Raw genomic sequence first — 27,438 nt, 5'->3', positions numbered from 1 at the left:
AACTGGTATTTTTAAGTAATATTACGGTGCATGGTACAATTTACAAACACTAAAACTGGTACTTCTCTGGCTGCGAGGCAAGCCTTTTTTGACCCTGACTCTCGCCTGTCCCGTTTTTGCTCCCGTTTGTCTCCGGCTACGACCTGTTTTGATCCCGACCACATCTGCTCTCCCGTCCCGACTTACACCCCGTTTTTTTTATCCTGACCACGTCTGCTCTCCCGTCCTGGCTTACGACTCGTTTCCGACCCCGACCACGTCTTGCTCTCCCAGTCCCGGCTACCGACCAGTTTTCCGCCCCTGACACCGCCATCGCTCGCTACGGAAGATCCACTTCCGTGTTCGGAGTACGAGTACGAGAGCGAATTGCTTCCAGCGCCCAGCGAACACCGGATCCTGGGCGCTGCCCTTCCTCTCTCTTTCACTAAAACTTGTGGTAAACATCACGCAAGTGGGTCCTGTTTCCGTTCTGGTCCCGACAGTTTTGCTTTAAAATAAAGCAGCCTTAGACTAGAAAAAGAGTCTCGAGAGATTTTTTTTTTTTTCCGGGGGTTGTTTAAATTAGAAATAGTTGTACATTTGTTTTTAAACATCGGTAGGCGTTTTTAAGGGAGGAAAGCGGTAGTCTAACAAATAAAGCAGTTGTTTTAGAGCTTATGCTAATTCAAGCACTGCTCTGTATGCTGCTACTAGCGACTCAGATCGTTAATGCTAGTTGTAACTGCTCATTGTGTCTGCAGTTGCACTTAAGTTTATATCATACAGAATGTTTCAATTGAAAATATATTTAAAACGTACATTGGGTTTGTTTTTTTAATATTGTTCGACAAAATTATTCGGCCCCAAAAATTGATTGAGTAGACCGGTAATCTGTACTTGCATTAACATCATGTAATGCACCCTTAAATCCATCAAAAATGCATATCTAAGGCTATCGCACTTTTGCCGTACTCAATGCATTGGCAAACATTTCAATATTGTCTTTACCAAAGCTATCCTTTTCCCAATGGAACATGCGACACTTGGCTGTGGGGATTGGGAATGTCTGTAGCATTCCTGTCATGGTGAACACAAAAAAGGATGACCATTAGGTAATTTGGCAGTGTACATATTTATTCACTTATCTATTTTTACTAAATTTACCATCGGATTCCCCTTTACTGGTTGCAGGGATTCTCAACCTCTCCATCAGTCCTTCCAGTTCATGAATGACATGTTCACGTCCCATTAAGGGATCAATCATCGCTGCAGCTGACTCTAATACACCAGTGACCATGGAGAAGATCTCTCTCAGTTCATCAGCAGCTTTTGCCTGTAAAGGATTATACATTTTACATTTTTAATGTATTTGGAGATAACTATGGCCCATAGATGTCCTTCTCCCTCAAAATGCACTTTAAGACAAATGTATTTGTATGGAAATAATGCACTCTCCATACAGGGTCTTAAATCTATTAATATTGTTCCCCACTAAAATATATACAACTCTGATGAATGCTGCATTGTAACATAGTAATTCAACAGATAATCTATGCATTTTCATCCATTTCAACAGCACATTCAATCACATACAAGGTAGTACTAAATATCATACCACTTTAGCATGTCGGTGGCTCTTTAATGAGATTGAACATTGTTGATCCACAAAGGGCTATACAACTATTTTTCAAGTAAACCTAAAAGTGAAGACTTTCTTGCTTGTTCTTATACTGTGACCTAAGGCAGATTACAAAAATGTATAGATGTACAGTGGGACCTCGCTACTTCGCGGTTCCACGTTCGCGGGTTCAGAGCTTCGCGGGTCCAAAAAATAATAATAATGAAATAAAATAATAGAAAAAAAAGAAAAAACTTTTTTTTTCCAAGCATTTTTGAAGGGGCGTCGCTACTTCGCAGATTTTCACTTTTCACGGGTGGTTTTGGTCCCCATTAACCGGGTCTAAAAAATAATAATAATAAAATTAATTATATATATATATATATATATATATATATATATATATATATATATATATATATTTTTTTTTTTTTTTTTTTTTTTCTCAAGCATTTTTGAAGGGGCGTCGCTACTTCACGGATTTTCACTTTTCGCGGGTGGTTTTGGTCCCCATTAACCGCGATAACCGAGGGATTACTGTACTGTGGAAAATATACAAATGCTAAGATGATTACAAAAAACCTTTAAACTGACTGCACAACTGCAGTTAAAAGGTGCTTGTAAAGAATAATGAACCTTAGTAGTAACCAGGGGCGATTTTAGGTCAAGAGCTTTGGGGTGCTGAACACCCACAGTGTATGGCTGGTTATTCCCTTTTTTTTCATTTCGCCTAAAGTGATTTAGGATCATTCAACACTGTTCAGGAGTGTCACTTCCCATTTGTGAACATCACTTTACACTTTGTGATGAGCAGAAACACTAGCCCAGTTTTACAGAAGAAGCTCGGACGTAATTGACAATGCTGCATTAAATTCAACACTTTTTTAAAAATTCAAGATAAGTATAACATACTCTCACCGAAATACACTGGAACCTCCACAGACTCAGTCGCTATGCTGCAAGTGACACTAGCCGAGCGAAAGAGAAGCAAGGAAATGCCCGGGAGCAGTGCAAGGAATCAAATGGACCAAAGTGAGTTGTTCACATTTTTGTCTTATTTTCCATCCATCCATTATCTGCATCGCTTTTCCTCAGTAGGGTCGCGGGAGTGCTGGAGCCAAAGCCAGCTATCTAACAGTGGGCAGGGGACAACCTGCACCGGTTGCCAGCCAGTCGCAGGGCACACAGAAACTCACAACTCACTGGCTCATTCATACTTTGGACCGGCCAATTAACCTGACATGCATATTTTTGGAAAGTGGGGAGCACAGGGAAAACATGCAAACTCTGCACAGGAAGGCTGGTAGCTTGATTTGATTCTATGACCTGAGAACCACCAGCCAACATTGGTACCCATTGCCTCCCTGCTTGGCGCTGGGCATTAGGGGTTGGAATTGGGGGGTTTGGTCACCTAATGACTCCCAACACATCAGTTGGGTTCAAATGGAGCCATGAGAATCTCATTGTAAAAATGTGGTACCTTTAAAACTGAAACTGAAAACTAAACTGTGCTGCGGACGCGCTAACCACCCAGCTGCCGTGCCGGCCTTGATTTGTTTTTTTATCAAGTGTTTTTCATCATACAGTATATAAGACTATCGTGTCCTTTATTGAGGAAAAGAGAGTTTTAAATGTATTATCATTTTTGTGATTGTTTGGGCTGATTTTGGGGGTGTTTGAGCACCCCCAAAAACGGGCTAGTAACACCCATAGTAGTAACCCTAGTTGTTGTATCCTAATATATATATATATATATATATATATATATATATATATATATATGAGACGTTCCATAAAGAAGCATACTAGATGTACCAAACTGAACATACCTGCAAGGCTGCCTGGATACTGCAGAGAGGATACTTGGTTCCAAGTGTGGACTGAATGGCATGCTTGATTAGAGTCACGTAGGTGTCTTTTTCCGAGCGCTTGATGCAACTCAGCTGCTCAGCCACTGACAGGAAGTCAGCAGGCAACTCACGTGTGTTCATCAACAGCACCGTCCTGCAGCCATTAATAAATACAGTACGTACAGTAAAACAGGGAAACACAGAATAGGGAACTTAATGAGAGTGAGAGAATTCAATTTGGAATTCAGTACAGGAATGCATTTTTTTCCAATGATAACTGAATTACGGATTATATGTGAAACAAACAAATAATGAGGACTGGTGCAGACATACGAAACACGAAAAAATGATGATGGACATACATGGTGTTGGTTGATTGACAGCTTGGATTCAGGTCTTGCTCTTTTCGCACTAGTCTTTGAAAAGAAATCCCTTTACAGGCAAGGGAAAGATAGGTGGTTATTTGCAGACCAAATGAGGCATTAAATTCATCCTGCATACCTGGAGCCTTGATCTCCACATGCAGCATGGAAAGCAAGTTTCGACACACGCTGCAGTATGGCTCAGGCCAAGTGAGGAACGCGCCAAAAACTTCCATGGCGTTCGCCAGTAGCTCAGTTTCCGGAGGACAATATGGCGTCTTGGAGGGAGGGAGAAACATTTCAGGGTCAATTCAACAGTTGAAATGAATTATGTGTCAGGATGTGGGACTCTGATTCCCCTGTAGATGATGCCAATTGGGGGGAGTGGCTGGAGAGCACCCACCTGTGCCTAACAGGTGTACCTGAACCTCATTATTCCTGCTCCTTATATTGACTAGCTCTAACACTCGAGTTTGTAGGGTCATTGTTATGGTCATATCGGGTTTATTTCTTATTCCTTATGCGGACATTTTGTTAGTTTGTTACTTTTACCTGGGTTTTGTCGTCAAACATAATCTTTTTGGGAGCATGCCAGCCTTGTTTTCCCTACATATGAGTCTACCCGCAAATTGTGACATGAGGTGTCCATTTATATAAATACTAAATATTCCAGTTGTTTAGTGCAGAAAATTGAAAAGAAAATCCCAAAATTGGCATCACAATCATGAAATTAAGATGGTAAAATGCTGTTGATCATTTGTACCTGCAGCAATGTGGAGGTGAACATGATTGCAAGTGGTGTCACCAACTCATACTGACATCTCTTCTGTACCTGTAAAAAAAGACATACTGTCAATATTTTGCATTACTGTAATCATGTGTTTGCATTGTACGTGACCAAACCTCTTTGGTCTTCTGCAGTATTTGCTGCAAAAGGATTATGGAGTTGGCGGGGTCCCTTTTTACCAGCTCCTCCAGGCTCCAGCGGTTCATAGACTGGCCCACTGAGCACATAAGCACAAGAACATTAAAAACACTTCATATAAGATGGAAAGATAGTTATATCTATAGACTAGTGATGGCCACAGACGTTACATCTTTAAATTCTACATTTATGTTTTCTGTGTGTAAAACTGATTATTATTTGAGCTATTGAGTCAATTTACCACCTTTAATGGTCAACCCGCACAAAATATTTCATATTTGAATTTCAATATTGTTTATTTTCATTTTGTGAATTTATTAACGGGTAAATTGAATTGGTCTGCTTTTATATAGCCGTTTTCAAGTCAATGAAGACCTCCCAAAGCGCTTTACAATGTGCTTCACACTTACCCATTCACACCCACTCACATACCGATAGCAGCATCAGCGATGCAAGGCAACTACCTGCTTATCGAGGGCATTAGGGATTCAGTGTCTTGCCCAAGGACACTTCCACATATAACAAAGAGGAGCCGGGAATCAAACCTGCTTTACCTCCTGAGCGACTTACGCCCCCTCAGCATGATTTTGTGTTACTGAAATTGTCCCCCCTATTTAACTGCTTTTATTCATGATCAAGAGCAGAGGTCTACAAACTTTTTAAATCGTGAGAGCTATTTTTCGTTATTGATTAGCGCTGATAGCTACCAGTAATAACAACTAGTCATGTTATAACCGTGTTATTATGTCATTACCAGGTGGTAATTATTAGATGAGGGCCAAAATAGGCTCAGTCCAAACATAAAACTTGCACAAGGGTACTGACTGAGGGTTTTACATACATGAGTAATGGGCTATTAACAAGAATTTTTAAATCATCGACCATGTATTTACATACCCTTATCCTGATATTCATTTGTCATGGTAGTTAGAAATCATATTTCCTAGAAAATCACAACAACCCATCATTGGTGAGCTATTTTCAGACTCGCTCCATTGGCTGGTTAGTCTGTTGTGCTTAGGTGCCCTCGGTGGAGCCTGATCAAAGGTTATTTGTGTATATTTAAATGAGTTTTTAGTATACAAAAGGGCAATTCATTTGCCATTTGTCAGCAACAAACAAATATGTTGTTAAAACCAGGGGTTGGCCTTCAAATATGTCGCAAGAGCCATATTGGACCAAAAATATTGCTTCCCTGGTACATTCATTTTAAATTACTAAACAGTTATTTTTCAAGACCAGTTTTCTACTTCCTTGAGAAACCCTTTGACATATGCACTCGAGTAACCCTGCCTGTTAGGGGCTGATTCTCACTCACCGTCACACAAATGCACCGCACATTTTTTTCGTCAGTGCTTCCACTTCCTCACAGAGGTCAACCAACGCTTCTCTCAACACCCACGAATTTATTGATATTGGATTTATCATACTAAATATTTGTTAATTTATTAAAAGGGTACAGCATTGTATTATTTACACCCACCCCTCTTACCCTTTTTAAAAAATGATCAGAAGGTTATTGACTTATATTTAAAATGTTTTCTTTAGTACAAAAAAATAGAATTTCTTTGTCACACCAATTTACATTGTTGCTATCTACCAGCCGATCTACCTACCTACCCACCTAACTACCTACCTACCTACCTGACTCCTTACGTATAATCCTACCTACCTACCAAGTTAGCTATCAACTTACTGACCGACATATCTATCGACTGATTAACCTACCTATTAACCGGACGACCTACCTACCTACCTACCTACCTACCTACCTACCTACCTACCTACCGACCTACCTACTTACCTACCTACCTACGACCTACTTACCAACTAACTTAGCTACCGACCTAACTACCAACTGACCAACTTACCTACCGACTGACCTACCTACCTATCTACCGAATGACCAACCTACCTACCTATCTACCAGCCTACTAGCCTACCTACCTAACTACCTACCCACTTACGACCTACTTACCAACCAACTTAGCTACCGACCTACCGACCAACTGACCAATTTACCTACCGACTGACCTACCTACCTATCTACCGAATGACCAACCTATCTACTTACTACTTACCTACCTACCTACCTACCTACCTACCTACCTATCTATGTAGCTACCTAACTCCCTACCTACCTACAAACCTACCTACCCAATTACGACCTACATACCAACCAACTTAGCTACCGACCTACACATCAGCTGACCAACCTACCTACCGACTGACCTGCCTACCTATCTACCGAATGACCAACCCATCTAGTCAAGTCAAGTCAAGTCATTTTTATTTGTATAGCCCTTAATCACAATTAGTCTCTAAGGGCTTCACAAGTTATTACATATAAGATTAGGTTACTCGTATGCCATCTACTTACCTACCTACCACCTACTTACCAACCAACTTAGCTACCAACAAACCGGCTGACTGACCTACCTACTGACCTCCCTACTGACCAACCGACTGACTGACCTACATACAGACTGACCAACCAACCTTCCAACCTATCCACCCAACCACCTGCCAAGCCCTCACACAAATTCACTATGTGGTGATGATTCTCCCTCACACTCAGACACAAACACATTGCCCAAAATTATAGTCAGTGGTACCACTTCCTCCCAGATGTCAACCCACACTTCCTTAAACGCCCACTGGTATTTTTCTAGCTTAAACCATATAAGTGTGACGCCAACAAAGCACACACTCAACTGAATCGCATCACCTGTAAAATTGGATTAAATCCTGTACTTGGTTAGAGTATAATTTTGTTTTGTGACTGCATACCTCCTATTACTGATTTAATTGGAATTAGCAAACAAATGGCATATGTTTTGAATTGCAATGACAGGAGCAAGCACTTTAATGACAAGCTGACTTAATCTCAACACTACTAAAGGTAGCATCATATTCAAAGTTTTAGAAAAATTCAATTTCCGTCAATGTGTGTTATATTTTGGGCATCGCATTTAGTATGAAAATCACAAATTCAGAAAAAGACAGAGTTAAACTGTCAAAATATGAGCATGTCAATATGAATTATGAGTCTAGGGAAAATATGCTACGCTTGAACATTAATTAAAGACCTCTACTGTGATGTGGGAGTTAAAAACAGTCCGTTTTTTCCAATCCTGTGACAGAAAAAAATACATGATGTGATTCTACTTGTCATAAAAGCCATTATTTAATGGTTTAATTGCAACCGTTGGGAAGTTCTATGAGAAGCACACGCACACAAAAAATAGCAAAAACGTGACTTAACAAGCATTTATTTGGAAATGACTCCTCATCTCATCTCATTAGCTGCACCGCTTATCCTCACTACGGTCGCAGGGGTGCTGGAGCCCATTCCAGCAATCATCAGGCAGTGGGCAGGGGGCACCCTGAACTGGTCGCCAGCCAATCGCAGGGCACACAGGGACAGACAACTTGCTCGCTCATTCACACCTAGGGACAATTTGGACCGACCAATCCACCTGAAATGCATGTCTTTGGAATGTGGGAGGAAACCAGAGTGCCCGGAGGAAACCCACGCAAGCACGGGGAGAACATACAAACTCCGCACAGGAAGTCCGGTAGCTGGATTTGAACCCACACAGGAGGTTCCCAAGACCTTAGAACTGTGCCGCGCACGCGCTAACCACTGCACCGCCGTGCTGCCTGGAAATGAATCCTATGTATATTTATTTTATGTTACTTTTAGTCAAGATCTTTATTTTGCTATATTTTACTTTTAATGTTTTATCACACTTTTATCATTTTATCTGATTCCATCTTTGTCATGATTACCGATTGGAATCAACTGTGCCCGCTCATTTGGTGCCAGCCGCTGCGGGCTCTGATTGGCTCCCTGTCCCTATTCAAACCCAGACCTGTCAATCCCCTGTTGTCAGTCCATCTGCAAACCTCAGTGTATACTAGGCAAGCCTTTTTTCAATCCTGACTCCCACTTGTCCAGTTTTTGCTCCTGTTTGTCTCCCTCTACGACCTCTTTTGATCCTGACCACGTTTGCTCTCCCATCCTGGCTTACGACCCATTTTTGATCCCGACGACGTCTACTCTCCCGTCCTGGCTTACGACTCGTTTCCGACCCGGACCACGCTTTGCTCTCCCAGTCCCGACTACCGACCAGTTTTTCCGTCCCTGACACCGGCAATCGCTCGCTACAGAAGATCCCCTTCCGTGTTCGGATCACAATCCGAGTACGAGAGCGACTTTCTTCCAGCGAGCATCGTATCGCGGGCGCTGCCCTTCCTCTTTCTTTCAATAAAATTGTGAGAAAACGTTACGCGATTGGGTCTACCCTGTGTGCTGGTCGTCACAAACTTCGAACAAAAAGAAAATGCTACTGGTTTTACTTCCCCTACGCTTCCACCTTCCCCTGTTTATTTTTATTTAACATGAAAAGAAAAAGAACATTTTTGAATCATCTTACACAGGGTTGTACTTTTGTTTTATAGTAATCATTACCGCGTTTCAGAAGTTCCTAACTGTTTATGATGGTGGTTTCTCTTAATATTGTCTTGTTTATACGTTGCTTTTATATCATCCCTAGGGGAACACAAAAATAACCTTCTGGGTATTTTTTTTTTCAATCATGTTTTAATGACAATACATTTGCAAAAAAAAAATTATTTTGATTTTCTTTTGATAACATTAGATTTTAGCTAACTTGCTTTGTCTCCCTGTTAGCTCAAGATGAGATTTTAAGGTTCTGTTGGTAGTATACAAAATCATGCATGGATTTGCTCCCTCATATCTTTCAGATTTAATTTCGCCCTATGTTCCGGTCCGGAGCCTTCGCTCTGAAAATGCTTGTCTACTAGTGGTCCCAAGAGCCAAAAAGAGATCCGCAGATTCGAGAGCGTTCTCCATTCGGGCCCCGGTGCTGAGGAATGCTCTTTCCCCCTGAGATTCGATCTGAAAACCTCAGTTGAAATGTTTAAATCTAAGCTTAAAATACACTTCTATTCGATAGCATATGAATAACCTATATTTTAGGTTGACAATATCTTTGTATTATTTTTTTATGGCGACATCTGTTTCAGCGTGTTCATCCTTGAAGGGGGATTACCTCATGTGCGGTCCCTTCTCAAGGTTTCTTCATTTTCCTCTTGTTGAGGTTTTTGAGTTTTTCTTTGCCCTCATGTCGGTTTGAGATCAGCGGATGGTGTAATTATAGTGTCATGGTGATTGATTAATTTCACCAGTGCCCGCTCGTTTGGAAGTCGTTGCTGGCTTTCTGATTGGTTCCCCGTCCTAATTAAGCTCAGTCCTTTCACTCGCCTGTTATCAGTCCGTCAGCAAACCTCTGTTTCTACTAGACAAGCATTTTGACTCTGACTCCAGTCGGTCCCGCTTTTTTCACCCATTTCCACCCGTCAATTCCTGATTTCCCCGTTTGTCTCCGGCTACGACCTGTTTTTTGACCCACGTTTTGAACTCCCGTCCCAGCTTACGACACGTTTTTAGATCCCAACCATGTTTTGCTCTCCTCTCCCGGCTATCGACCTGGTTTTCTGTCTAAGACACTCCGATCTCCCGCTCCGGAAGATCCACTTCTGCATTCGGAATATGTTCCGATACTGGGCGGCAGTAGCTCAGGAGGTAGAGCGATCGTTTTAGGATTAAGGGATCCCAGTTCGAATCCCGGCTTGTCCGTGTTACATGCCGAAGTGTCCTTGGGTAAGACACTAAAACCCCAAAACCCCCAATAAGCAGTTTAGCGCCTTACATGGCTGCACAGATCACGGCCGCTATTGGGAAATGTGAAGCACAATGTAAAGCGCTTTGGGAAGTCATTGACTTGAAAAGCGCTATATAAATGCAGATCATTTCATTTCATTTCATTTCATACTGTGAGCGGCTTGCTTTCCGCGTCCAGCGAGCACCAGTTCGCGGTTGCTGTCTTTCCTCTATATCTTAATAAACTTGTGGTTAACGTTTCGCATTTGGGTCCTAATTCTGTTCTGGTCCTGACAAATAGTCTGTGATTTGAAATAATCTATTGTCTGTGCAGCCCTTTGAGATTCTTTGAGATTAAGGGCTATACAAATAAAAATGACTTGACTTGAATTTTGTTTCACTATTTTATTTTTGCATTTTAATCAAGGCAGCAATTTATAAACACATGGTAATGTTTGTTTTTTTTTTTTGCTTGAAATGTATGCAAAATATGGCTCGGAAGACCATAGTAATCATTCTTATTTTGTTTTTTATTTTATTTTCATTTTTATTTTTAGCATCCTAAATTCGGGGTCTTTTGTAAATACAAATTTTAACAATGTGCTCTCTGCCAAGTTCATGTCCACTAATGCCTGTGTAGCATGGACCAGTGGGTCATTGAAATTTCCCGGGATTCTTCTACCCTGGATGGGATATCATTGACACTATCAATGTCATTATGCATGACTAATTCTTTCAAAATATTATCTAAAATGAGCCTATAGTTTTAAATCAGGCAGTGCCTTTATAAAGAGATTTAGTGATTGACTGAGCCTATTTAAAGCCTTCTTATAAAATAATAATAAATAAAATAAAATAAAACTGATTAATAATAATAACAATAATTACAACCTGCTAATTACAAAATGATTACAGAGTAACAACATAATAATAACATTATAAGTTGTTATTTTTAAATGCATGTAGAACTGGCTGCCCTTAGCTCTCATCACAAACAAAAAAGTAGTTCTCGGCGTCAAAAAGTTGGTGACCCCTGGTCTACATTAGGGTTACTCCAAATTTATGATACCAATGTTTTTAAAAAAACATCGCAAAGTACTAGAACAAAGTGCTTACCATCCCAGAGGTGCGCATCTATCGGACTTTGTCGAATCCCATCCAGACATTGGTCCAGAGCATGCTGGATCCTGTCCTCGGTGCAAGAGGTGTGCTGCATGTCGCCTCACTCCTATGTACACAAACGACAACTGTAATTAAATATTAGACGAAAAAATAAACCAACATCCCCGAGCCATTCATCTCTTCTGTGGTCAATGTGCCACTTCCTCACATGACGCGCTGCGTATAAACATATTGACTGTTAAAGGGAAAAAAGGGGATGTTTTTCTTTTTGAATCACACGCTAATGCTTGTGCTGCTGTTTTGTTGCCATAGTTCCTAAAACTTGTGTGGAAGGAAAAAAAAACATCTTGGTTGGAAATCAGCAGTGTCAGAGAAAGTATGAGAAACCATTCTTTATGATATGAAGATAATGGTTGAATTCAGCTGCAATTTAAAATCCATCCATCCATTATCTGCAATGCTTATCCTCAGTAGGGGTCGCGGGCGTGCCGGAGCCCATCCCAGCTATCTTCGGGCAGTGGGCAGGGGACACCCTGAACTGGTTGCCAGACAGTCTCAAGACAAAGACATACAACTCACTTTCTCATTCACACCTAGGAACAATTTGGACCAGCCAATTAACCTGACATGCATGTTTTTGGAATGCGGGAGGAAACCGGAGTGCCCGGAGGAATTCCACGCAAGCACAGGGAGAACATGCAAACTCCACACGTGGAGGTTTTGGTAGCTGGACTTGAACCCTGAACCTCTGCGCCGTAGGGCTGCGTGCTAACCACCCAGCCGCCGAAAAAAAAAATATATATATAAGTCCATGCATTGCTATTAATTCGCATGTAAAGAAGATAGACAACATATACATTCAAGTTTTGTCTAAACCTCATGTTGTTGTCTGGTCAAAATGACACTCCACTTTTTCTTTACTACACATTTGGTTACTTTTCCTGGATTGGTCCCAACAGTGGAAAAAAAATGAAATGTTGTAGATAATCAGGCTCCCTCTAGGTGAAGCTTATTTTATGTAAAATAAATAAAAATTTCTCAACTCACGAGTTAAAAAAAATGCACGTTTACATGATAGTTTACATGATAGTATTTTTGCTTATTATTTGAATTAATATTGTTTTTTAAAATGAACAAAGGGTTATTTTACCTTGAGGAGGGGATAAATAATACATACTGTTCCTTTAAAGCAATACAGAAAATGTATTTTATCCAAGACTCCTAATATTTGCTAAGGTATTCAGTGCTAATTTTACGTCAGCTACTTTATTTCCAGTATTAACAATGCAAAAATACAAATGATTTAACACACCATTTGTGATCTTCTTTATCTTCTGCATAGACCATTAAAAATTGTGATTAATTGCTCTGAGAAACATTTTTATTACTGGTTCCTATAGTGGGGTTTATATTAAGATATCAAAGAACCATTGTCCCCACATTCTTACTCTACATCCATGTGGCATATGCGACCAAACAGGGCACAGCAGCAAAAACTGGCAGTAAGACAAAGTATGTGTTAAGAATGCCCAACTGATTCCAAACAGACCTAATGTTTTATTTTCCATTTCGCCTATCTGCTTTTTTCTTACTTTTATCAAAGCTGTTCGGGGCAAAACATACTAGGTAAGAGAAATGCGGGGGTGAGGGGGTGTGCATGATAGTGACGTCCTGCTTGTCCCCGCTGTTTTTTTTGTTGTTGTATTTGTTAGTGCAGCATGAAAATGGTGGAAACAAGAAAAGGTGTGCTTCATGTTGAGTCCAAACACCAACCCAAACCCCAAGAAAGATGAAAAAACAGTCTATTCAAGCGCGTCTAAGAAATGCCTGACTCGCACGTGAATCATGACCAAGCTGACTGAGGCGGCAATGATAACACCAGCCAGAAGATGGCGGCAGCGAGTAAAACAGTTCCAATTTCCGTAGAGCTCCTTGAAAGTAATTTTGGTATGTTTTTTAAAGCACAATAATTCATTACAATTCTTCAGTAAAATACACTTCACAGTAATTATTGCGTAATTAAAAAAGCTAGAGTTGATTAATGTCGTTTCTGCCATTTTTTTCAATATTATAAAGGTTTGGTTAGGTACTCTAGTGTTTGCTTTGTAAATAATCCAAGCAAACCATAAATGCAATCTTGTCGTTTTTGTGCACAAAGTGGGTCACCCACACCCATATTCACGTTTTACACTAAGAGCAAGAAGTCAGGTGTGGCACGGGGGGTTTCAGCATAAATGTGTCAAAAAACCACACAGGGTGTCCCCTACCCTCAAAAGAGTAAAATTACTCATTTTACTTACATCGCCTTATTTTCACCAATGAGTGGCCACTTTACAATTAGAATTGTCCTTATTGTCCTTGATAACCAAATGGTGAACACTGTTTATAATGAGATTAGACGTGGAACTTAAAATAAACATGTAATAAAAGACTTAAAAGAGAAAGATAAAATAAAAAGGATTGTTAGGATAAATAGTCCAATATAGGTAATGCTTGTAGACTGGCCTAAATTGTGCAATTGTTCAAAAGTGCATCAGAACAATAGGACAGTGACATTAAGCAGAAACATAATTCCAAAATAAGAGGAGAGTAGTAATAGATTGTGCCCAGGGCGAGAGGTTTTTGATATTGTTGTTGGTTGTGGGTTAAGGACTCAAGCCGCATACTTCTGATATATTTTATACCAAATAGAGCTTGTAATGTCTCCTGGAAAATAGTGAGTTAATGTTTTAAATGTATTTATACAGTTAATTTTGTTAATGTTGATAACAATTAGTTTATTTTTTCAAACTCAATTCACATACTCTTTTTCTACATTCTGCGTTTTCTTTGTAAAATATGCTTTATTGTCACAATACCTTGAATAATATATTGTTTATTTGTTGACATATCCGGCAAAAAATATCCACTGTAAATTGGGTTTTCTTTAAAGTGAGAAGCAACTACCTGTGCTTCCTTTCTCGTAATGAGGATATGGACTTTTACAGACTGTCCGTTTTCGAGCGTAAAAACAGCTGGGTACTTCTGACGTTGCAACACAAAATCATATATATATTTTTTTCTTAATAACAAAGAGTTTGTGCAAATGTACATTTCACCATGGAAAATGGCTGCTAATCTGACTTTTTGCACTACTGGCAGTTCTTTATAGCTTGCCACTCCTTGCACATTTGCTCTCTGCACTATTGTACTTACAGCGTTATTGTTACAGTGTTAATGTTACTGTTTACCTGACTTGTTAACCTGAATGCCCATTTTGCACATCTGGTTAGCTACTCCTCTTGCACTATCGGCACTATGGTAAAATACTATACGTAGCTATAATACAATACAACTTTTACTTATATCTGTACATTCAAGGAAACTGTGTGGGTCAGATGTATCGACATTTCGTTCTGTATACACGTGTACTAGAATGACAATAAAGTAGATCTGAATCTGAATCTGAATCTGAATCTGAAAACCAACAAATGACATGTTTTAAGTGTTTATAGATATCTTAAGCAGATTAGTTTTAGAACAAGTTTAAAATGGGAAATAAAATTGAAATTTACGTCATCTGAGTGTTAAAAAAAACTCTCCAGCATCCTACTAACTATTGAAAAAAGTACTTTTTTCCAAAGTTACTAGTTTTTGTTTTAAAGAGAAAATAACTGTCCCACACATCCATCCATCTATCTATTATCTTCCCCTTTTCCCAGGGTCAGGTCACGGGGGCAGCAGCCTTAACAGGGGAGCTCAGACCTCCCTATCCACAGCTACTTCTTCCAGCTCACCGACAGATCCCGAGGCGTTCCCAGGCCAGCCTAGAGACATAGTCTCTACAGTGTGTGGGTCGTCCTTGGGGCCTCCTGCCGGTGGGACAAGCAGAGAACACCTCCCGAGGGAGGCGTCCAGGAGGCATCCTTATCAGATGCCCAAGCCACCTCAACTGGCTCATCTCAATGCGGAGGAGCAGTGGCTCTACAGAGTCCCTCCCGGATGACTGAGCTTTTCACCTTATCTCGAAGAAAGAGCCCAGACACCCTGCGGAGGAAACTCATTTCAGCCACTTGTATCCGGGATTGTGTTCTTTCGGTCATAACTTACAGTTCATGACCATCGGTGAGGGTAGGAACGTAGATCGACCGGTAAATCGAGAGCTTTGCCTTTCGGCTCAGTTCTCTCTTTACCACGACGGCAGATGCAGCACCGACCCGTAGGGCGATCTCCTGTTCCATCCTACCCTCACTCGTGAACAAGACCCCAAGATATTTAAACTCCTCCACTAGGGGGAAGATATCATTCCCAACCCGGAAGGAGCATGCCACCCTTTTCCGTCTGAGTTCCATGGTCTCGGACTTAGAGGTGTTGATCTTCATTTTGGCCGCTTCACACTGCGAATCGCTTCAGTGAGAGCTGAAGATCACAACCTGAGGAAGCCAACAGCATCACATCATTTGCAAAAAGCAGAGATGCAATGCTGAGGCGCCTAAACTGGACCCCTGCCCCACCAAGGCTGTGCCTAGAAATTCCGTCCATAATTGTTCTGAGCAGAATCGGTGACAAGAGCAGCCCTGGCGTAGTCCAACTCCCACTGGAAACGAATCCGACTTACTGCCGGCAATGCGGACTAGACTCTGGCACCGGGCATACAGGAACCACAAAGCCTGGATAAGACTGAGCGGTACCCCACACTCCCGAAGCACCCCCCACAGGGCATCCAGAGGCACACGGTCAAATGCCTTCTCCAAGTCCACAAAACACATGTAGACCGGATAGGCAAACTCCCATGCAAGCTCAAGGACCCTCCAAAGTGTGTAGAGCTGGTCCACTGTTCCACGGCCAGTCCCACAGCTCAATCAAGGAGATATTACAAAAAACACTATTTGAAATGAAGCCCTTTTGAAGCTTTTATTTAAAAATGAGTTCCGATTAGAGCAGCACGGCGGCACGTCTGCGGCACAGTTCTAAGGTCTTGGGAACCTCCTGTGTGGGTTCAAATCCAGCTACCGGACTTACTGTGGGGAGTTTGTATGTTCTCCCTGTGCTTGCGTGGGTTTCCTCCGGGCTTTCCGGTTTCCTCCCACATTCCAAAAACATGCATTTCAGGTGAATTGGCCGGTCCAAATTGTCCCTAGGTGTGAATGAGCGAGTGAGTTGTCTGTCCCCGTGTGCCCTGCGATTGGCTGGCAACCATTTCAGGGTGTCCCCTGCCCACTGCCCGAAGATTACTGGGATGGGCTCCAGTACCCCCGCAACCCTACTGAGGATAAGCGGTGCAGCTAATGAGATGAGTTCCAATTAAAAACTCCAAGATGAATGAAAATGAAAAATCAAGGATGAGTGACTTTCAATCCCTGGTATTACTTGTCATGATAGTTCCCTCTGGTTGACATTGAACAATCAAAAACATGAACTGGAAAAATAATGAATTGCGTTGAATGCAATTTAAAATAAAATAGCATTCAAAATATATTTCTTAAAGATATTGCCAGTCTTATATTTTTGAAAATGAATAAAATAGTGGCATCAGTACTTGGTATAGGTATTGATGACTAAGGTTCAAGATCGGTAGTTGTATCTGACTAATTATCCTTTTTTTTTTTAAATCAAACACCAATTAAAATTTGGCTAATCAGCATAAAAGGGGCAGATTTCTACCAATTTGGTTTTAAAATGTGAAAAATATGATGCCTGTAAAAATTACAATACCTAGTTAATTTTATTCATCCAATCTAAATCATTAGTGCATATTGTTTTTTCAACACACGGTCAATTGCTAGTATACAAATATATAATTTTTTCTTTAAGATGAAAATTGCAACAGCATCCTGGAAACCCTGGCAATAAAGTGACCAATTAGATTGCTCTGGTGTCATCCTTACAGTACTCACAGCTCTTAGAAGATATTTAGATGGAAAAAAAAAACAAAGACCAGGCTTCCATACACCAACTTTTATTTTTTGGTAGAGTTTTGTTACTGCGATGACTATGACTGCGTTTCATAAGAGGATGTTGTCCCTCGGTGTCAACAGGTTCACTTCCACATTTATTTTTTAAAGAAATGTTTTATGCATGTTTATTATTGTAGCTATTGACCGGGGTTGGTTTTTGTCAATAGCAACATAAATAAAATATGTCACATTGGATCTATATTGAAAAACCAATACAATCAACTTATTACCATAAAAGAAATGTCCTCATTAGTCCCCATCTGGAAAGCACCTTTACCTCAAGCTAGCACCCTATACAAAGGTAAAATCGGGCCTAAAAAATCTAGCCCAGCCCAATTTGCAGTACCAAGCACAAAGCAAACCCAACATTTCACCATTCGTTTGTGAGGACACGGGAGGAGGAGAGGGGACTTATAATAACATATTAAAGCCTGTCTTTTGTAACCAAATCTAAGTTAAAAACGACTGTATAAACATTTACATCTTTTGTATTTCTATTTCTGCAGAGGTTACATTCATGGAAAATTTTCCACTGACTCTTTTTTAAGAGTCAATAAGAACATTTTAAGGCCATCCGTCATTTTTAAGGGTTGACAATTGGTCTATAAAGCATTGCAACAGTACAACATTAAGTATCTAGCATGGCACTTTAAGAGAAAGAGAGGCAGAGACCAAGAAGTACAATGACGGATACAATCTTATAAATCTTATAAACATATATACAGTGTTCATTTTACCTCTGAAAAGTGATGGGTCCCGGGGACTCGCATGCTCAAAAATCTATGGGTCCCAACAGAGATCTATGGGTCCCCAAAATTTAGTGTTTTCGAGGTTAAAATCGTAAATCGGCGACAAATATATAATATAAAACTATATATTCATTCAGTTTTAATCATCAAATTATCAATTCATTTTCTGCATCAAAGTATTGTTGGTAATATACCGATTAAAGGGATAACCACAAACCTGTTTTTTTTTATTTTCTCCTTTTATACTTCCTTTTTTTCTTAACTTCTTTATACAACATAATTCGTAATATCAATCATCAAAGCAAGTGAGCCGTTTGAGAGCTGGCTCTTTTTAATGAGTTGAGCCGAAAAAGCCGGTTCTCTTAAAAAAGACGGACTTCCTTTCACTACACAACTAGATCTCGTTGGCCAAGATCGGCGTGCAGACGAAAACTCGAACCCCGAGACCAAAACAATATCTGCCGGATGTGCCTGACAAAAAGTTTGGAATGCGGTAAATCTTTGTTAAACAAAAGTAATCGGGTAATAATGACAATTTTGTGGCAAAAAAGTTGCGTTCCGGGGACGCACGTTGTTTTGAGACTATGCGTCCCCAGCAAAAATGATGCGTCGAGGACGCAGGGACGCGGGCAAACGAGAACACTGTATATCTATATATATATATATATATGTATATATATTTTTTTTTTAAGTCAGTGAGAGAGAATCTTGGCCCGACCCAAAAGTAATGATTGACATTTTAGGCCCGACCTGGGCTGAAATTGGTCGATGGGTTGCGTCTGGCTCGGACTCCGGCTTAGGCTCAAGATCTTACCTCTGACCTTTGACCATCCGCGTCCTCCCCCCATTTCCTCACATCTGACGATCCCATTACCAAGTGTTTCCTGGCTGGAAGCGCTACTTCCCAAGTGAGGCGAGGAAGCAGGTGCCTCTCCATTGTTGCGCTGTGATCCGACCCTCAGGTTGACTCCCACACATTCACAATTTATACGTGTGAATGGGAATGAGGGATTACAGTTAGCAAGCCCCCCTACATCACTACCGGACCCCTACCTGCTCCTTTACGGTTCCCTTATTGCAGAAATTTGGAATTACTTTTCACAGAATTTTACTTGGGTCAGTAATTCATACAGAGAACTTAAAAATCACAGACTTCACACAGTCTTGTTTTAGGACGCTACCCAAAGCTCCAAAAATTAAGAAAAAGAAAAATGATAGGGACGAAAAAACATTTGGCTCAAGAATCAAGGCCAATCCATTACTTGGGTTAACGCTTCCCCGTCAAAATTATACTTTTACAAAAAGAAAAAAAAAGAAAAAGAAAACTCCAGCTTTCAAACAAAGAGTTATATAGTGTATCATTTATCTAAAAATAAATAAATAAACAAAAAATCAACTTTAGGATGATAATGTACACTAACCCCTCAAAAATATGGATGCCAAACATCAAACAAATGTACTAATTTTGTGAAACCCCACAACAACGTCGTGTTTTTTAATATCAACCTCGAACGACATACTAATTTGTGGAATTTTGAACAAAACAACCCCTAAAATTAAGTCAAATATATTCAAGTTAAGTCATGTTTATTTGTGACGCCCTTAATCATGAGGAGACTCAAAGGGCTGCACAGACTTTTGCAAACTACAGACTATTATAACTCCATCCCTTGATCTAAAACCTACATAAGGGCGAGGGAAAACTCAAAAACCTCAACATGAGGAAAATGAAGAAAGCATTCCCGGTTGGAATCGGTTATTTGTTGACAGAATGGGTTTTAATGGCGACTTTAATCGGGCATGTTTATGGACTGTACTTCCCGAATCCATTCAATACGTGGACTGCGCAACCAGGGGAAAAAACACTGGACCGTGTGTACAGTAAGATCAAACATCTAGTTGGATCCGCCCATCTATGTCTGTCCCTCACCCCCTCCTCTGCACCCCCCCCCCTCTGGAGGAAAACAAAGTCTAACAACAAGGACAGTACAAACATCTTCTAAGTTCCTTTATCTCTTTGTTTTCCTTATATCCTCACTGTAAAACGTGGAACTGGAGTGCCACGTCCAATTTCGTTGTCACAATATATCCCATATTGTAACAATGACAATAAAAGTATATTCTATTCTATTCTATTCTAAACACCTATTTAGTTTTTTAAAAGGTAAATGGTGGATTAACTGTATTCATATAACGCTTTTCAAGTCACTGAAGATCCCCACACACACTCTCACGCCAATAGTAGAGTCAGCCATGCTTGGTGACTTTCTGCTTATTGGGGGCATTACGGGTTCAGTGTCTTGCCCAAAGACACTTTGACAAGAACCAAGAATTGAAACTCTTGGTCTCAAGGCGAGCGCTCTACCTCCTGAGCTACTGCCACCCCATATTTTCACCATACGGTTAGTTTTTTTTTTTGTAAGATTCTTGTTTTTTGTTTGTGTTCGATAATTCAAAATTATAAATATTATAAAAAACAAAATTATTCCTGTTGTTTTGGGCTTCTTGGCTGAAAAACATTTAAAGAATAAAATGAAAGAAAAATGTAAACTGAGAAATAGACCAACACATCAGTCTAATACCAACCTCCAAAAATCTAATTCCTTCATTGGCCTTGTTAGCATTAGATAGCCAGCCAAAATTGCTAACCAGAACAAATACAAGCGACATCACAGACTGTTGTATAGTTTGGTTGAATAATTTTACCTTTCTGCTTTTCTACACAACCTGAAACGTTTCAATTTACAGAAAGACAGTAACTGAGCTTTTTATTTGAAATTTTTTTAGTACCAACAAATGCTAACTGTTTCCAAAGACAGAGGCCGCCATTGTGTCACTCCATTTAGCATAGTGCATTCAATGACAAGTTCAAGCGTAGAAAATTCCAAATCCCATGGAAAAAAACAGTAACGATAATATCTATTTTAAAAATATAGGCTTTTTTCCATTGGGTAGAGTGTGGAGTGCAGGGTTTAGTACACTGGTGTCAAACAGGTGGCCCGCGGGCCAGATCAGGCCCGCTTAGGGATTGAATCCGGCCCGTGAGACAACACTCAGAGAAGCGCAAGAGAAAAACAAGCTGCAGGTTGAGATCTGTCAACTTGAGCCAGGTTCCTTTCACAAAGACACTGTACTTGTATTTATTTCTCTCTCTCGCTCTTTTCTACCCCTTTACTCCCACTCTCTTTCACTCTCTGTGTCTCTCTTTTTCTCTTCCTTTGTTGCTCTTTGTCTCTTTCTCTCTCTGTGTCTTTTAACCTCTTTTGCTCTAACTTCCTTTTTTTCCTCTTCTCTCTTTTCTCTTTCTCTCTTCATACCCTTCACGCTTTCTTTTCTCTTTTCTGTCCTTCTGTCTTTCTATTTCTCTTTGGATTTCTTTCTTCCTCTCCCTTTCTTTTCCCCCTCTCTCACAACTTTTTATCTTTTGTTACTCACGCTCTCTCACTCTCTCTTTCTTTCTTTGTCCTGCCCTCTCTCCTTTTCCCTCCCTCTTTCTCTTATTTCTTTATTTCTCTTTTTCTTTCTCTTTAATCTACTAGTCTGACCCCCGACAGAATATTTGTTCTATCGTGTGGCCCCCGAGTTAAAATGAGTTTGACACCCCTGGTTTAGTAGATGTTTTTAATTTATTTCAATGCCCGTGACACCGCTGAAAATGGTTTTGTAATGGGTAGGCATGAAAACATACTACCAGTGAGAAGTTAGGGAAAACCTTACAGTCCGTCGAATTGTATTGTTTGTGTGCAAAGTGGAGCCCAACATAGACCCCCCCCAAATGAAACTGACATGTTTGATGGATGGAGCCAATTGAGCTGCTGATTTTGAAACAATAAATCCCAGAGGAAATAAAGGAAACGTTTTATCAACATAATCAGCTTTAAGGTCAAGCTTTCAGTGAAGTGTCCGTTGGTGTCTGCACCATAGGCTGAAAAAAAACAACGATTGTGGTTATTAATTCGGATTTGTAAAAAAAATATATAAGTTGTTGCACCTCTAATACATATCACAATTCAAACAGTGCAAATTATAATACCATTTATTGAAAAATATGTTCCTCCTTAACCTTTCTTCACATTTTGACAAAATCTCGCCATGGCATCTTCAAAATAATGTCCCAATACGTTTTTAACACGTCAGCTTCCGCCCATACGCCCCCCTGATGCACAAACGTCATACTCTACTACGATCAGCCCCCGGCACAAATTCGATGTCTCAACAACTTGAAAATGAAGCAACTTTGAAAAAAAAAATTATGATTCTCTTCCGGCGGCTGGACGGGAAACATATGTCATCATACACACACATGCCTGTTGAGCTTTTCCGGAGCTGCTGAATAATCAGTAGGATTGTGTTGTTCGTATGTTATATTGTCTATAAGTGGTACACCAACCTGTTTGAAGCTGAGAGCTACCTTTTGTTGCAATTTTTTTTGATATTCATTTTTAAATCATAACTTATCATGTTATTACTATGTTGTTACAGTGTTATTACTATGTTATTACACTGATCATGTGAATCATTTTCTCAAACCAGTAAGAAATCTAATTTTCTAGAAAATCACAATCACCCAGCGCTGGTAAGCTTCTTCAAATCTGGTCTGCAGGTTACTCAGGTATTCTCAGGGGGCTGCCTGGTGCTAATGTTGGTGACCAACTAGCATATGGGTACATTCATAATCGGTACAAAATTTACATTACTCTATTGACCCATGTTATAAAAATGAAAGCTTTGCTACTTAAATTCACTTTAAAGCCATTTGCCGTCAACAATTTAAGCACCGCATAGAGTCCAGTTAGAAAAATTGACGGGAAAAAAAATCATAACATAAAGAGGAAAAAAATCCTCCCTCAAAGTACTTACGACCATTGGACTTACGAAAAATGGTAGACACAAAAAATGTTTTCGAAAAATATCCGGACATTGCTGTAAATTAGATTTTGTATTCTGTGCACCTTTTTCCGAGTAGAGGACAGTGCTGCAGTGCTTCTTTCCGCCTTGTGGAGCTGCTAGAGGTCACCCAGCATCCACCCCAAAGAAGAAATCCTCCTCCTCTTCGTAGTTCGCAACATTCTATACTGTATCTCTAGCGCAAAGAACTTTGACATTTTTATTGTTTAATATCTTGAGCATCTATTCAATATGGTTGGTGTGGAGTGTAAAGAAGAGGCAAGCCGTTTCTTTTGGAAAAAAAAAAGTGGAATGAGAAAGCTTGATGCGGTTGAAAAAGTGGTTGGGTCGTTTTTTTTCAGCCGATTTCTACCACTGAGGAGGAAGCTGCCTAACTCTTGAAGCACATCTTTCAAAAGTAAGTTAAACTCAACTTTATCTATCTTTATAGAGCACATTTTTTATGAAACGTTTATTTTCTAGTACACAACAATACAGGTTACTTATACAAGCATTAAACATACTGATATAAACTTTAAACATACAAACTATGGAACTGATGCAACTTACAAACCAATTCAACTTACGAACGATCGTCCGGGACTTATTTCGTTGGTAAGTAGGGCAGCGTCTGTTTCTTCTTCCACAGGCATATAGTTTCGATCATTGTAAATATTATTTTTACATTTTTAGATAAACTTGAGAATTAGTTGTATTTAATAGAAAAAATGCCTTAATATATATATATATATATATATATATATATATATATATATATATATATATATATATATATATATATATACATATATATATATATATATATATATATATATATATATATATATATATATATATATATATATTTTAAATTTAAACAATTAATTTCTTAATTGACTAGAAAACCAATTAAAACCAAAAATACTATATGTTTGTCAGTGGAACAAGATGTTACATTTCATTTTGCAGGGTAATTTGTCACGACCAGCACACAGGGTAGACCCAATCGGGTAACGTTTCTCACAATTTTATTGAAAGAAAGAGGAAGAGCAGCGCCCGCGATCCGATGCTCGCTGAACGCGGGAAGCAAGTTGTTCTCGCAATTGTATTGTGATCAGAATACGGAAGTGGATCTTCCGTAGCGGGCGATGGCGGTGTCAGGTCGATAGGAGAGAGAACGAGAACGTGGTCGAGGTCAGAAACGGGTAGTAAGCCGGGACGGGAGAGCAGAGGTGGTCGGGATCAAAAACGGGTCGTAAGTTGGGACGGGAGAACAGACCTGGTCGGGATCAAAACAGATCGTAGTCGGAAACAAACTGGACCAAAAACTGGACAGGCGGGACTCAGGGTCGAAAAAGGCTTGCCTTGAATGAACAGAGGTTCACAGACGGACTGACAACTGGAGAGCGACACGACAGGGTTTAAAAAGGGACAAGGAGCCAATCAGATAACCCGCAGCGGCTGTCGCCAAATGAGCGGGCGCAAGTGATTCACAATCGATAATTATGACATAATTTTATTTTTACTGTAAGATACTCGTTTTTTTGTGTGTGAAAGATAAAAAATATATGCCCTTGAGTACTGTTATCTTATAATAACTATTCCATTCACAAAATGTACATTTATTGATGGGAATATAAGAACCTCCTGTTTGAGATTGTCCCCTGATCGGTATAGAAAAATACTTTTATTTTTTCTTTTACAGGCTTCGACTTGCCACTAAAGGAAGTGATATATTTTTCTTTCTCATAAAATAGTCATCAAGCTTGCTTCACAGGCCACAGGGTTCACAGGAAGTGGTTATTTAGAAAAGTGGTGGTTATCTACGTAGATTTCTGGGTTCTACCAAGAAATATATTATCTTTTGGTATCTAGCACTGAGAGAAATTGGCACTTGAAAAAGGGGATTTTCGTAACAGGTCATACGATCGATATTTTTCAAAATAAAACACCCGTTCATCTCATTCCAGCATCTTACCTGGAATCTAGTGTTGGGCATCCATCCCAGAAGAGTGCATATCCCTCCTAGTCCAGCCGGCGTCCATCCAGCGGCCCGATAGACGGAGCTGCACTCGTTACTGGTTAATAGTTTGCGTCTACGAGCAAACTTGACTCCCAAACAGAAACAGGAAGCATATGAGTGAAGTGCATGTCAGCACAATGAGGAAGGGCTGCCACCGTTTGTGTGTTATGCACTGAGAGTGTTGTGTGTGTTCCGTGAGGGTCGCATGTGAATTTTGAAGGGATGTTGGGACCTGACAGGAAGTCATCTGTTTGCTGTGTTTGTTTTCATGCTATTCTTCACACATCTCATTGTATGGCTCAATTCGGCTGACAAATTACGGCACATTGTCAAGACCAGAACAGAGACAGGACAAATGTTCCCTGTAGTTTTCCACGGGTCTGAGCGTTCACACAAAGTCGGTGAGCAACGCTTGAAACAACAGTGAGCAACCATAATCCCAAGTGTGGCAAGATAATTCATTATCAAACATGTCCAAAACTTGACATCAAGTTACCTTTTGCTGAGTTCCCGGCAATGCAAAATTATTTTTCTCTTTTGAATGAATTGACTCGTGTACTATTGCAAAGGTTGTACGGCCTACAAATGTTGTTTGTTCTTACAATTCTTTCACAAGATATCCATTTCTTTTTATTTCCTGACATATTTTGTCGCATAATATGAACATTTTTGGGGGCTTGTTTAGTCGGTTGTAAGATACAGAACTGTACTTAATCACATTTTTGAGTGGAAGTACAATGTTGGCAACAAGATTCACTTGATATAATTGGAAATTATTTGAATGCAACACAAACTTTTTCTTCTTTTTTCCGTGTTTTTTTTCTACTTTTTTTTTAATTCCTTTAAAAAAAATCTCATTGTGTTTATTTTTTCCGAGCTGTTACTTTTTTCTTTTTGTTCTCTATTTACTTTTTTCCTACATTTCTTCCTTTTCTTTTTCCTGTTTTTTTTCTAAATTTTTCCTTCTCTTTATCTCTTCCTTCTGTTTCTTTTTTTCTCAGCTTTTCACTATTTTTTCATTTTGGTATTTTTTTCTTTTTTGTTCTATTCCCCCCTTCCTTTAAGTCATTTTGTGCATAATTTTACATCATATTTGGTCATGTTGGGATTAAAGAAGCAAAAACAACCTGAAGAGCCGTTTAGGACCCGAAAGAGCCGATGAGCCGAGCCGAAGAAGCCGGTTCTCGACAAACTCTACTGACTTTACTTTTCAACTTTGTTCGACATTGACTTCAAAATACCACATTTAGGACACAACGTCAGGGGAACCCGTGTAATTTTACCTTCGTGCACTGTAACTTTGACTTAAGTCAATTCTTAATTAGTAATTTTGAGCCCTCATTTTTGTGCGCTGGCTAGATTTTTTTGTGCGCTGAGAATGTGCGAGCAGTGCGCAATTGCGCACGCGTGCATCTTACAGGGAACACTGGACAGGACCCACTTGCGTTTCTCACAAGTTTTATTGGAAAAAAGAGAAAGGTTTGCATCCATGATCTGGTGATTTCTGGACGCAGAAACTGGTCATTCTGAACGCGGAAGTGGATCTTCCGTGGCGAGGGTTAGGAAAACAGGTCAGTAGCCGGGACAGGAGAGCAAAAACATGGTCGGGAGCGAGTCGTAGGCCAGGAAAAGAGAGTAGACGTGGTCAGGGACAAAAAGAGGTCGAAAGCCAGGACAGTAGATTACACGTGGTCAGGATTAAAAACGGGTCAAAGCCAGGGTACAAACGGGAGCAAAAACAGGTGGGAGTCAGGGTCAAAAAAAGGCTTGCCTAGGGTTAACTGAGGTTTGCAGACGGACTCACAAAAGGAAACGGACAGGAGTGGGTTAAAATAGGGACAGGGAGCCAATCAGAGTCCGAGGCAGTTGGCGCCAAAGGAGAGGGCACAGGTGATTCATATCGGTAATCATGACATACATGTGTCAAACTCATGGCCTAAGGGCAGAATGTGGCCCGAAACATCATTTAATATGGCCATGAGACAAATATGAGAGAAGTACAAGAGAAAAATAAGCTTGAATATAAGAAATGAGTGTCAAATACTGACCTGGAGTTTTAGACATATTCACTGGTAGTTACCAAGGCCAAGCACAACTTACAAAGCATCCACTGTAGTTCTAATTTCTGACTACCAGTATCAACCAGAGAACATTGAGGAAACCCAAAGTTATTTGACTCAAATAAAAGTCACAGAAGTGCTGTTTAAGGCAATACAACAATGTTGAATTGAAATATAAACACCTGGGTGTATTTATAGAAGTGTTAGCTTCTTAATATAATAGATATGATATCCAACA

At 40.0% G+C, this 27,438-nt stretch overlaps 1 protein-coding gene across 1 annotated transcript in view; it reads right to left on the bottom strand.

Moving 5' to 3' along the window:
- pik3r5 (phosphoinositide-3-kinase, regulatory subunit 5) overlaps nt 1-25,198 on the bottom strand; it is a 31,621-nt gene extending 6,423 nt beyond the window's left edge. Inside the window, exons 1-9 of the mRNA XM_088343050.1 lie at nt 25,096-25,198; nt 11,540-11,651; nt 4,713-4,813; nt 4,573-4,641; nt 3,949-4,087; nt 3,810-3,879; nt 3,427-3,601; nt 1,144-1,312; nt 988-1,056 (exon numbers count right to left, since the gene is read on the bottom strand). Of these exons, the coding sequence (XP_088199176.1) occupies nt 988-1,056; nt 1,144-1,312; nt 3,427-3,601; nt 3,810-3,879; nt 3,949-4,087; nt 4,573-4,641; nt 4,713-4,813; nt 11,540-11,639 (892 nt within the window). The 5' untranslated portion in view covers nt 11,640-11,651; nt 25,096-25,198. The remainder of the gene's footprint in view (nt 1-987; nt 1,057-1,143; nt 1,313-3,426; nt 3,602-3,809; nt 3,880-3,948; nt 4,088-4,572; nt 4,642-4,712; nt 4,814-11,539; nt 11,652-25,095) is intronic.
- Between the last annotated feature and the right edge of the window lie 2,240 nt (nt 25,199-27,438).

This window comes from Urocampus carinirostris, chromosome 8 (assembly GCF_059441175.1).
Source record: "Urocampus carinirostris isolate Australia breed hairy pipefish chromosome 8, RoL_Ucar_1.0, whole genome shotgun sequence".
Taxonomy (NCBI): domain Eukaryota; kingdom Metazoa; phylum Chordata; class Actinopteri; order Syngnathiformes; family Syngnathidae; genus Urocampus; species Urocampus carinirostris.
This window is presented reverse-complemented; position numbering and strand designations above follow the sequence as displayed.